General features: G+C 29.1%; 1 protein-coding gene across 1 annotated transcript in view; it reads left to right on the top strand.

Annotated features, from left to right (window-relative positions):
• The window catches only part of LOC116766652 (calcium-activated potassium channel slowpoke), a 37,954-nt gene that overhangs the window by 5,576 nt on the left and 17,730 nt on the right, over positions 1-14,648 (top strand). Inside the window, 2 exon segments of the mRNA XM_032656613.2 lie at positions 13,807-13,868; positions 14,309-14,405. Of these exon segments, the coding sequence (XP_032512504.2) occupies positions 13,807-13,868; positions 14,309-14,405 (159 nt within the window).

The following is a 14,648-nucleotide window of genomic DNA, read 5'->3' as shown; positions in this document are numbered from 1 at the left end:
TATAGATATTCTATTTTTAAAATATTTTATCTGTATCTTCTTATTAAATCACTGTCACATAGTTATACATTTAAAAAGTATTCTCTTCCGCTTAAAAGATATTAAATGTATCAAATTACCTCATGAAGGGATTAATTTATAATTAATTTTGTTCGCGACTAACAATTTTTTTTTAAATACCATCAAGTTTCATTTAAAGTTTATGTACCTAGTAGTTTCTATATTGATATTGGAAGTCTATAAAAAATAGAAACCTTTTCTGTTTGATACAGATAATAATGTTTTTTTATTAATTTCCTTATTCCTGTTTCAGGGACATTAAATTAAATTCAAACATCTATTTATTATGAATGAGAAATAGCTAAATTTAAGTTTCAGAACAAAATTCTAGTCTCATTTTTAATCTATAAATCAAACATTGCATCATCATCTATAGATGCCTATAGACATAATTAATTATAATATTCCAAGCATTTGTATCTAAGGGTGTAGACGTGGGCTAAGAAAAACAATTACGTAAAAGGTTCCAAGACGTGGAATATTGTTACACAACAATAGAAGACAAATTCAACGTCATTTCCTTAATAACGAAGCGTACTCAGGTTTGTGAGGAACCACATTTAGTGGAACCGAGCGCCTTAATACGTAATACAGAATATAATACAAGCTCTTTACATTCAGATCTAGTTCATCGTGCAAGAGCTTTCGTTGCATTTGCCGTCAAAATGAGACTTGAGTAGGTGTACTAAATAACTTCTTGACATAGATCAAGAACATTCTTTCCTTCTCGTTCTTTAACATTTTAATATTTATATTTCCGAGTGACTGGTATGAATGACTGTATGATGTCGTCATTAAGATTTGACCTTTAATATCATATAGCCTACCTTATAGTTGTACCTACTACCTACATTTTTATGTACATTCTTACTTCTTAATGTCAGTCTGTGCGCCACAGAGGTGCTTTCTAGCTAATTAAAAATGTCGCAACACTACCAATACATATTTGTATCATACTTTGAATTAGATTATGTTTTCTAAAGTAGAATTTTCGTATCTGATAAATATCGTATATACGAGACATTACTAAAAGAAGCTTTGTTCCGACCTAATCTAGTTTCATGCATTTTCGTTATTTAAATAATTGCTTTTAGTGTTTAGCAAGCAACAATATGTATATTAAATCAGCTGACAACAAGAAACATAATATAAATGTTATTAAATTAAATACGTTTATCCGCTTTTTTAAATAAGTTTTCAATGAAATTCCAAACCTTAAAATCATAGATATAATTTTTTTGTCACCGAGACATCAAAGCGGCAATTTATTTGGGCTGTATCCCTTTGGATTCAGTTAAACGTATGGACGGTGACCTATTTCCTTACTTTTATATAACCGGTGTATTGATCTACAGTGCTATGTATATATTGAAATGTCGATTGGATTCCGACGTCGAATATGTTCTCTGTTCCGCGGAACGCTAAAGAATATCTATTGCTTATTCGTCTGAGAAATAAAAGTTTTAACTTAAATTATAACCTACTATCGATGAAATTCTGTTACGCTGATGTTATAAAATCGAAGTTTGTGTGTATTTGTTGTTTTTATTTAAAATGTAACGTACGGCCTTGATTCAATTTCTTGTAAAAGTTGAATTTAAACTATTGTTAATACCTTACATTCTACTTCTTATAATGACATGCTTATTTAACAATTTTACGAATAAATCGGATAAAACTTTTAATCTATAACTAAATGAGATATCACTGTAAATGTGCTGACATAAAGTTCTTATTATTAAAAACACAATTCTTATTGTCTAAACAACACGATAGCTATGCGCCCATAATATATTTAAATTAAGAAATAATATTGAAACTGATATAAGAAACAATTTCATGAAAATGTTTACAAGGAAATATCCACGTTTCGCAAGCGAAAAACTTAAGACAAAGCTGGAGTGAGCCTAATCTCTAAATAGGTCAATGGGTGGAGTCCTATCGATTGCCACCACTTGTAAGTTCGCAGGAGTGATGGCACATACTACGTGTTTGTAGCGGCAGCGACGCTGTTATAGAAAAATTATATTACTAGTATATTATAATAACCAACTACAATAACAAATATGTATTTGAATAAAACATAAACAAATCTATTATCGGAGCGTCTCAAATATTTTTATGTTAAATTTAACTTATTTATTAAGAATATTTATAATTGTAATAATTGATTTTTCCTTACTAATGAAAGGAGACAAGTATATCGCTTCCGCTACCGCTTTGTAAATGAAGTCTAAGAAAAACGCTACAAAGGGGCGAAGCGTTTAAGCTTTACCCGACCGTAGATTTCTCCCTGGATCGTATACTTATGTGAATAAAGACTTTTTGCTGCGAGCCTTTAAGGTGCTAGTCGTATATAAATGTATTTTATGCTTACGTAACTAAAGTTTCGATACTAAAATATTTCATTAATATTTTTAAAATATTTCCGTTACTTGTTGCTCCACTTTATTGAAAGTGATAGCACATTGACTTGTAGATTTTTTTTTGGCAATTCAACGCTATAGTACTCTAAGTTGTAGCTTCTTGAGTAAATGTAAGAGCATATACGAGTATGTTATATTCTGCCTTTCGTTTGGCAGAACTTTTTCGTTGGCCGTACGCCATGTCAGCTGTCCCAGAACATCCACTCAATATGTGTATTTATAAAATGTTTTGTTTTGAATCATAATCACCGATTTAAATACACGTGACTTCTCCAGTGATATTATCATACTTTTAAATTCATACATCACAGGATGGATGAAGGACATTGCGTCTTAAATATTTTAATTAAAATAACTAAATCAATAAACGAAATCTTGGGAACTTTTCTTTTAGTTTAAGACTTAATGCTAGATAATCCTATTAAAACTCGGTATGATAATTAGCACAAAAACACAGATGATGAGCCTCGTATAAAGTTAAAAGGGAATTTCGGAATTTATATAACCGTTTTTTGGTTTATTTCATTGGATGAAATAAAAAGGTAGAGTATTGGTTCACACCGTTAAGACAGTTGTAAGTGTTTAGATATCCAAAGGGATATTTTTATTGAGAAAGACTTTGGATAGTCTTGAATAGAATTGTGCCTGACGCGATTTACTTTAGTGACGAGAAGTTTTCAGTCCTTAATAAAATATTTTTGTTTTAAAATTACACATGTCCAATGAAATAAATTGTATTTTTATTACACTATTGCGTATTATTTTAATGTTTCAAAATTAAAACTCAACTTTAAACAAAACAGTTATGACAATAGTGAACTGTACATAAACGCATTATATGATTTTATGATCGTTACTTCCGAAAGCCATAAAGCGGTAATGTGAAGTGCAATTAAAAATTCACATCAGGAGTGTTATTGCGTGCAGCATATTAATACAGATTTTTTTGCGTTCATGCATATCGACGAAATTGTGCTTGTCAAAAAAATCTATAAAGAATCATGCCAGAAAACTTGATTTTAACCAAGGCTTCCCTACAATTCTTCATCATTGCAGACAAAAATAAGCGCTTCCTGGATTTAATAGTTTCCATTAGTATAGCTACTGTGTATATATAGGTACATACATAGTTCTATTAAACTTTTTTTTGTAGAACTACCACTTCACAAGAATAGGTATTACAGAAATAACTTTAATTATAAATATATATTTAATAATTAAAATATTCTATTCGCGACTCTTCTAGTGTTTAGTCAGACGACGTAAATAAATATGTGCGAATAAATTAAGTACAACAACAACTTAGTGATTCAACATATATTATGATATCATTTGATCTATGTCTATATATACATTTCTATATACTAGATTTAAAGCCGTGTTCTAGATTATAAATAATTAAAATATATAACAATTAAAAGTAGAAATTTCTATCATACATTCAACGTTCAACGTTCATCATCAGTTCAACGGTAAATCCAAAACGAAGTAACGTAGATTGTGCTGTTGTGTCATAAAAAATTATGCTATCACAATAACCATAAAATAAGCAATCTCTCAACGCGTGCCAATGATCCCATGTAAAATGGTAATCAATCATGACATCAAGGCCATTGTGGAAGGTTTGCGTGTTTTTCCCCGCTAATGTTAGCCCGCGATCGTTTATTGATTAGGGGTTGGGCGTACTGCGTATAATAAATAGACACCACTAAACAATGGCGTGGGATGGGTGAATACTTTGTTTATATAAGACATGTAATCCTTAATTGCATTCTTAGTCTATTAACAGAGTAATTTTTTACGTATATTTTATTAAAGACCAAAGACCTAAAAAGACCATGATAGTTCTTATCATCCGAAAAAAAAACCCTTCGCTATAGATAAAATACAGTAACCTTTCTGGGATATAAGAAATCTAGGTTCTTATTATTTTACTGTCAATATTTTCAGTCTCAATTCCGAGCCCATTCAAGATAACTTTAAAAAACACATTGCACTTGTTAAACGTTAGTTTTGTTTTAATTTAAGTTACGGAACGAAAGTGTTTTTTTAAACACCTTAACAGTAAGCGTGTACTTGTTAAATTTTTACAATCCAACAATTTTATAAAAGCGAAAGGCTTACAAATGAATTATATGTCTTGTTGTTCTCATTGAGCAGTAATAGCGTTTATGTAGATCTGATTAATCATTTAATTTCTTACAAATTAATCCCCTATTCAACGCTTGCGGCCTTTAATCATAAAGCAAAGCTTTATTAAAGCGGAAAGTTATTTTCGTCTATAAAATTTAATCATCGCGGAATCAATTTATCGAAATAGCTTTCAAATGTCATTGTTTTCTACGTGTCACCTACTATTTGTGCTTAAAGTCTGAATGTTCTGCAAAACTGTTTCTACACTATTGAAATGGTTTTACACGCCTACAAGTATCGATCGTGTGTCAGCCGACGAAGCTTGTTTTGACTATTGTTCAGTACACCTTACGTTTTGCAAGTTTTATTCTTGATTTTCGAAGATAACTTATCGCCTTGCTGTTTTATTCTTACAATTAAAACTATTTAATGTTAACGTCAATCATTCCTTAAATTAATTACATAGAGCAAAGTAAACAAATATATTCTGTGAAATTATTTGTCAATTACAAAGCTGAACTTGAATGTGAATGTTCAGTCAGTATGATCGAATCGAAAATTAATAGTCTCTTTTGAAAGACAGGATAGTAGAAAAGTTGCTCCGCATGCTGGGGAGGTCATAGACACAATAAATTGTCTTGCGAACCCTTTCAGTTAGAACAAAGAGAACAACGTCGCTGCAGCATCCTTTTTTATATTTCAGAGCATCTCACAAAAGACTTGAAATAAAATGTCTGAATTGTATTCGGTAACATTCAAAGGAAAGCCTTTCCTTCTTGGAACGTAAATATAAAATGATTTATATGCCCTACCCTATTCAGTGAATAACATAGATGGTTTTGCGGACGAACAGAATTTCGTTTTTAAATATTTAATGTTTATCAGTATACGAAATGTAATTCGAATTGTTTATTGGTGAAATATTTTATGAAGCAGTAGCCTTTGATTAAATTAAAATTAGTACGCATCGTGCAAGTCTAACGAAGAGCTAAGATCACTTCACATTTCAAAACATTCACATCCAAGAACCCTTGACTGTTAGAGAAGTAATTAAAGCCTTGAGGTTATAAATTAAAGATGTGTAGGTACTTAACATAGCCAGAGAGAGAGAGCGGTAGAATTAAAATGAAATAAAAATTCTTTCCTATTTGATTAATTATAACTGTAACTTTTACTCTTATTTATATTTGCATTTTTAAAATCACACTTATATGAAAATGTCGGGCTTGTAAATTATTCCGTTGAAGTTTTTTTTACAAACATTTGTGCACTATGAATTAACGAGAAGTCTTGGTCCCTGATTTTCAGATTTATTTCTTTTATATATTGGAACAGTGACGTATTTACCACTTCACCAATTTATAATGATTTGGATTTATTTATAAAAAAATATTCATTACATAATTAAGGCGTTGAAAATGTAAGGAAATTACCAGACAACTCACATTCTCACTCGAAATAACGTATCAGTTAGTTTACTCCGGTCGACGAGGGTAGTTTCATGATTACCCAGCTCAAGGGGGCCAATCCAGGTTAGAGATTCAGTACAAGAATCCACCATTGTACTATATTCAATAAGTTTTAACATCCATCAAAGCCAATAAAGGTAATTCTACTCAAACACGTAATAATCGCTTCAGTGCAACTAACATAATGTCATGTAGAATAAAAAAGCTATTTAAATATTTGCAAGTTTATTATAAAATACAAACACAAGCTTTTATAATAATTCACATGTATAAACCAACGTCTCTATGTCCACAAAGCACAAGTGTGGACATGAACTATATTTACACCGCTATATTTAGGAATATCGGTCTGTCACACCGCGCGACATCGCTGCTGTAAAGTTTGATATACGAAAATCAACCCTATGTACCGGGAAATTTTACTTGGCTTGCGTTACAGATGTAAATAGGCCACAAAACTATTATAACTATTCTACTTATAGGTCTTTTTTACATTTCTAATTGCTTGCTCGTGCAATATATATATATCGTCAACTAGACTTCGGAACTCCGCCCTGCAATCTTCCGTCCACCATTCTTGGGATTAACGTTGCACATGTCATAAAATGTCTGTAGTTATTTTGTACGGATCGTGTCATTTGTATTAACGTCCTTGAGGTAAAAATACATATACAAACAAAAAATATATATTTTCTGATTTCAGCAATTCAGAAACCTGTTAATTCTTTTTTGTTTCACAGTTTTTAACAAATTATACAAAATGTTTAGTTTTATTTTGTTTTTGTACTTACATATTAAATGAGATGAGATTTAAAACTATTGATTTGTCTATTTTTAAAAACGTTATTCCTTATTTAAAAAATAGTTTTTTTTTAATCCACCAACTGAGCGTTTTGCTAAATTTTGTCTAATGTATGACGGTCAAATTTTGTCAAACCTATTAAAGTAAAGGTAATTTGTGTTATAAAATATTACTTAAATCTTGTAAAATAATTATTGTTATTATACACAAGTATATAGTGCTACAAAGCTGTCTATACAAAAAGGGTACTGCAGAATATTTCATAGCAGAAATGTGTAAAAAGATACACATACAGGTGCATGTTAGTTAAATTATTATTAAGGGTTAAAAATTTAATAAGTAAAAAGGGGTTGAAATAATTTTAAAATAAATTAAATATAAAAGTAAATGAATAAAATGAAAAAAAATCTTTGATATCGTTTATTATTACTTTTACTTAATAATTCATAATAATATATATTTTGCTCATATTAATCATATAAAAATTGTGAAAATTAAATCTGAATTTAATATATTATATTATGACCGTTTATTTCCATATTAAGTATCACTAACAAAGTTATTATATACACATAGAAAATTGTAGTTTATTAATCAAAAACAAGATAAGACTTTCCTACAAGCAAATAGCCGTAAAAGGGGTTATCAATAACTATTGACAATTAACAGTACGTTCAACAATATCAAAGTTCAATCAGCTGAACACTTTCAGTTTCAATGATATGGAAGATTGTCTAACTTCCATTAATCATGAATTTCATAACGTTATTAAACTTACATTCTGATATCATAAAAATTTACCACAAATATGATATATGTAGCATCGGTGTAAATGTTATAGGAATATCACCGACCAAAGCGCTTTTACGTTTAAAATCACATTCGTTTAAATAAGATCGATCCAGCAACAATTAATTAAGATTAACGATACATCACTTTGCCGGTTTGTTTGTTCGTTTTAATTTATGTTTCAAATAACAGATATATTTTTAAAACATCTTTTCGGCCTCCTTTTTGTTTTTTTTTTATTTTTTTATTTTACTATATTATAAATATCTATATTACGCCTTTTGTGACGTCGATTTAAAATATGTCTTAAGAATAATATAATTTGAACCGATTTTTTACTATTAATACGTTGCTATGAAATTCTCCGCACTAATTCCAGTGACAGCATTAATTACAATACTTCACTTTGTACATACTTTTTCGGATACATTGTTTTAACTCTTTGTGCAAACCTCTGTCGCTGTATGGGTGAATTTAAAAAATTCGTTGTTAACAATTTTCGGTTCGCGTTTTTTTATCTCACTGTTGACATAAAAATTTCTGACTTATGCTACTAGCGTATTTGTGAAACAGCATGAAAGACCTAATTAAATATTAATTTATTTATAGAAGATATATATTTTTTAATTCTATATCTTTATTTTTTAGCTAGTTTAACAAATATGTGTTTTAAAAATAGGAGGGATAATAAATAAAAAGAGGCGGTACTTTATACCAGCGACGTTATTACGTTATTTTCGAGATTTTTTCGGTTTAGATTACGATTTTTAAATAGTTTAAAGTGCATATGAAGATTTATGGAAGCAGAAATGAAATTAAAACCTGTATTAACCACATCAATGTCCTTTCAGTTAAGTACGTAGTATCAACTACGTTAACCCTCCTAGAACTTTCATCTTGTCTTCTTAAAATATAATCTATGAGAAGTGTTAAAACCAAGACATTTTATAATAGTTATATACATATGATCCTAATCATAAAATACTTTATTTTAAACAAAAATAAAAGCCTTGTTTTTCTTCACGTGAACCGTTTGTTGTTCACGAAAAATGAGATAATTTAAAATTATTGTATAAAAATTATATTCAGAAGAAAGTGTTGTAAATATCATGATCAAAGCAAAACGGAATGAATTTGGCTTCTGTCCAAATGGATTTCTCAACTACTTAGTTAGAAGCCTTGAATAAAGCCTATATGTAAATATGTGATGTGATATGAAAACATTGACTGAACAAATAAAAGCTGTGCAGATATTGAGCACATGAATAATTTTTTTATTTAATGTGTTTTAATCTTTTGAGCAATTCATAGTATTTATAGGAAACAATAGAATGCCTTTGTGTTATGAGGATCATAAAAAATAATAGTTGATTTGCATTATAAAGCTTTGTTCGTCAAAGATGAAATTACCTTATTGCTTTGATTGATTTATTTCGTCATTCATTAATTCAATGACATTCGTGAACCAGTTATAACTTAAAAGTCAAGAGGTCATTTATCATTCTTTATTTAAAAAAGATTAAGAGGATATTTTGTTTTAATTCTATCTCCTTATTTGTTGCTTATTAAAATTTTTCAGCTTAAAACAGGGTTATCATTACTTAAACTGACTGCGACGCGTTGACGTAAACCTTAAGTGTCTGGTTAATACCACCTTATTAGGGAGCTAACTCAATTTCCTTCCGACGCCGGTAAGTTGCAGGCAGAAACGGTTTACTGACATTTCGCGATAATTGACGCTATTAACTAACGTTCATTAAGAGTCATAAAAGGCGTTTTAAAATAACAATATCATGTTTTACTTTTAATTATCTATCAAAGAGGTCCAACGCATCATTTCCCCCCGTTCAATATAATCCTTATGAACATCCAAGTCTGATTTTACAATGACAGTTTCAATCTAAATTTTATCACATTTTCATGATTTTAAATAGGACGGCTTTCAATTATCGAAAATTACGAATTATTGTTTGCTTTAATGTCCAATACAAAATCCGTAATTCCGAAACGAACCATGGTTTTTATTGGCCATTCATATTTATGAAAACGACCGCGAGTCGACATTATTTTGATAAAATGTATTTTAATTCCGACCTCGTACGTTACTGTTATTCGGAATTTTAAATCCAAAAGTGTAATTAATTAATTTAATTTAATTACTTATATTTATTTAATTGCTTGTTAATATATAACTTAGTATTCAACTTACATTTTGAATTGTGAACGCATCTTAACTTTTAAACGTTTATTAATTTTAATTTTAGAATGATATATGTTTCATATTATTTTAACCATTTGATACATTAAAGTATCACTATAATTTTATTGGATGACATTAATTCTAAAAGAGGATGCACTTTTATTAAAAATGTTTTTATGTTTAGTATTTTTTTTTTTCATATAATATTTATTCAGTGATTTTATATAAACTTGGACACGATGACGCTTCGTTTAATATTTTTGTCATTATATAATATATTTTTATCTTATGAAACTATATATATTTTTTTAAATATTCTAGAATTGAAATTTAATGTTACGTTGATTTTGGAATAATTATCGATATATGGAAAAGGTAGCTAAGAGATAAGTTGCTGTGGAATATATCAGTTGCTTCGTATTGAAAAGACTCGATGTATTATATAATTTTGACTGCTTTTGATTTTATTATTCTTAAAGAACGAATTTTTTTTTTATCACTTTCAGTTTGTAATTTATTATTAACCGGATTCACAGATATGGTTCCAGCAATAGATATCCGGCTTGTACGCCCTATTTTTGTCCAAAACTAAAGCTGTAAATCATGTTATATTTTAAATAGAAAAAAAGATAAATAGTCACGAAATGTTATTTAAACTGGGATTGAGACAGTCATTTCCATTAAAAGCATAATTTTAATTAAATCCACCTGTGTGGAATTACATTGAGAATCAATTCATGCTTAACCCGATACGACAAATTGCTATATTTGATCAAAAACTGTGTATTTACCATAAAAAATTGAACCATTTTGAGTTAAACTCAATACATAGTTTAATGATAACTAATTTTCTACATAAATTATGTATTTGGTTCGTATAACTAATTTAGTGATATTACAGAACATATACTTTAGCTATTTTGTCTGTGTCACTAACAATTAACTTGAAAACATTACACGAAACGAATGAAAACATTCACAAAAAAAGTTTGTTGATATGTTTGTTATAATTTAACATTATATTCGGATTAAAATATTTAATAATATTATGGTAATTTCTTGGTGCCATATTTGCATCTCTTTAAGTCAAGGCTGCAACCTTGCAAGAGCATGTTATGGCATAGCTCCCTCCATAATTGGATAACATAATTGGATTCTGCGTGCGTACTCAGCCTAATCTAATAAATGTTCTTTGTTAAAATATCATTTCTATAGAAGTATTATACTTTAAGTGGTAAAATCTCTCTTGTATAATTTCATGGTAGTTTCATTCAACTGTAGTATTTTTATTTAAAATCATGAATTTGTTTCATTAGTAGTTGATTTGATTCATGGAGAATGTTTCAGGTCGCTAGCGACTACGACAGTTGGCGTTAAAATGTTCATTGTGTCCAAAATTGAGAACATTATATTAAATATTTCCATATATAAAGAGAAATGTCACGAACGAAAATCTACGATCGTCATTTACGAATGAAATAAATTTATAACTAAAAGTTTATTGAAAATGTATTTTGCAACGAAATCAATTCAGAAAACGTTTGTATTCGGGAACGTCGGGGCCTCTGAAAATATTTTCCGATATCTCGCCTAAGTGACGTGTTCAAAATGGGTCAACTTGTTCTGTTTTATAGCATCATGGACTGTTAATAGTAAATAATAATGTATTTTGACAATAATATTTGTATAACATAACTATGTAAATGTGAATAATATTAATTTGTACGTTACATATGTTGTGTTAATTAGGGTTGTGAATATTTATTTAATTATGAATGTAGGGTAAGTGATTTCATATAATAATTGCCAAGAAAAAGATGTGGCGTCGTGGATAAAAATAATTCAAAGAAATAAATTAACTCGAATGACACTTCATGGCAAGAGTTATTCTAAAGACAGCCATTAGAGTTGAAAAGATGAAAAAAATAATTTAAATTAGGTAATAATATCATTTGTTTTATTTTGATGTAAAACAATAAATATAAAAATATAAATAACCATAAAGTAGGTACTTTAACTATGAATTGCAATGTTTAAGCAATTTGTAGCAGTACACTTGATTTATTGCGAATGAAAATATAGAGACACTTTTTGCGGCCATTAGCTGTGATGGTATCGGATTCGTGCCAAGATGGCGCCACTTAGCCGGTTGCAGCTGCTTACTTTTTCTCTAGACGTTTTTAAGTTGGCATAATGAATGCTCAATTGTAGTAGTTTATGAATGAAACAAAACTATGTAGTATATTTTTTTGTTGTATAACTGTGGTCTACAAGAAGGTTATGTCAAATAAAAATGGCGACAGTTATCAAGTTTTTTCTATATTATAGCGTTGAATAGCAAAAGATAATTATGATTACATGTTTTATATCATAAATTAATGTATCTATTTTTAAAATATATTTATTTACATTTAATTACATTTATGCGAGTTATTTATAATTTTTAAAAGGTATCCACTTAATCCTCTTTGAGGCGAAGTAAAATTGTTTTAGACGCTTTTAAATAATTTAAAATTTTATAACACGAAGCTTGGGTGCACTTTTTAATGGAAAATATCGTGGCACCGTGAAAATGATTGACATTGACAGATTGATTTTATCACCAGCTCGTTAATAGCAATACGACCTCGTTTCTGATAAAATTAAAAAATATTTTAAAATTTTGCGCTTGATATGAAAAACCATGATATTAAATATATGCTTGGTTGATCGTGTTTGTTCGAGATGTTTAAATGAATAAACTGTCTGACATCACGTTCATTAAAAATGAAATCATGATCTCGGTATAAGGTGACATAAGTATTTGCGCACTGACTAATAAATAGTTTGATGAATATTAAATATGTAGGCACCGGCATCGAAGTATGTATATATTTTATTAATATATATATGCATATGTTAAACATCGTGTACTTTATGTTGATACGAAGTGCGCAGTTTAAATGTAAACATACTCTAGAATTTTAAATATAAGCATGCAAATAAAATGTACATTGAAAATAATTTGCCTCACGAATATTAATTATATAAAGTTCTTGACGTCTTAAGAGATATGTTTCAGCATTTATACATATAACGTATATATGTAGACTTTTATAAGCGTTCAATACTGCATATAGAGTGTTGGTATAAGTTGGACACATCCCAGTTCTTTTTCTATCAATTAAAATGACATTTATCACTAATTTACAAATTGCTACGCAATTTCTTCCAGTGACTAAATATAATATATATCTAATTAGGTGATAAGCGTAACTTATATTGTATTTACATTCGAGTGAATGTCTTGGAAACAAAAAAACAGAGAACAGCCCTTATCTTATTGAGGTGGAGCTGTTCAAGATTCATACTGATTTTTAGATGTTTTCAGACATAAACATGCTTAGAAAATGAAATGTAGCAATAATTTTGTCAATATTTAACCCCTTTATAAAATGCATTGTTTTAATTAGCTCAGATTTTTCCGAAGACTTTTTGAACAAAGAGCAAAAATATTTTGGAAATGTTTTGGGGAGATGTCAAATCAATAATAATATACAAATGGAAAATTTACCATCGAATTAGTTCTGTATAAAATTCTTTCATTTAATGGGACATAATTTTACGTAGAGAAACGAATTATATTCTGAATGAAAAAAAGTATTGCAAACGGTTACGAGATGAAGTTGCATTATGTTTATACCTATCTGGTGAGATAGTTATGAACATTTGCTTTATGTGACTTTATTAAATTATTTCTGATTAATGCTATGAAACTGAATATTTCGGAAATAAAGGAGGAACGGCTTTGTTGCCATATAATTATGTCTACAGCCATGTGAAAATCTTATTCAATCCTGTTTAACAGTTTCGAAGACTATCTCTTTTTAAATAGAGGCTTTTTGTGCCTTTCAAATCTTTTAAATATTGTTGTTTTTTCGTTTCCAGGTAGTGTTGGTGTTCATTCTGAGTATAGCATCGCTCATCATCTACTTCATCGACGCGTCCAGGTAAAAAACGCTCTTATATCTATGATAGTTTGCAATTTTAGCTTAAATATTAATTAAAACGTATCTTATAATGCTGAATTCATAAGGAATACGTGAGTCCTCCAATCAATGTGAAAAATTTGCTGATTATAGTATATGTTAGCTTTTGTTATGGGCTCGTTTTGGTATTAGTCAAGATAGCTTTAAGTGGCATAAGGCTAATTTCATAGACCTGTATCACACTAACACTAATTGCATCACATACTATACATAGCGTAGAATCACCAACACAGCTGTCGATATAAACCGCTTTACACATACGAGTGTGTTACAGCTCTTACATTTATCTTGACTTGTATCACACGCCCGTCTACAGCTGATGTCTGTATTGAAAGCTTACGTATAATTGTTGTGTATATATTTTTTATATTTTTTCACGTGCTAACTGATGTTTTTTTTAGTGAGGAGGTTGAGCGATGCCAGAAATGGAGTGACAATATTACTCAGCAAATCGACCTTGCCTTTAACATATTTTTTATGGTCTACTTTTTTATACGAGTGAGTCTATAATGTTTTTTTTATTTTATGTGATCTACACGTAAACGTCATAGATTTCAAATTAGTAGAAAACATCAAAATAATTTGACTTCTTCAGCGCTCTTTCCAACTATGAAATAAATTTGGAGCTTAATATTATTCATAAGAGAATTGATGATCGTAATTTCATAATTTCCACCAAAATTTGAAATTTCCTTTAGTTTTTTTTACCTATATACTAATATTATGTAGTTAAATAACAAT

This window comes from Danaus plexippus, chromosome 10, assembly GCF_018135715.1.
Source record: "Danaus plexippus chromosome 10, MEX_DaPlex, whole genome shotgun sequence".
Classification (NCBI taxonomy): Eukaryota; Metazoa; Arthropoda; class Insecta; order Lepidoptera; family Nymphalidae; genus Danaus; species Danaus plexippus.
This window is presented reverse-complemented; position numbering and strand designations above follow the sequence as displayed.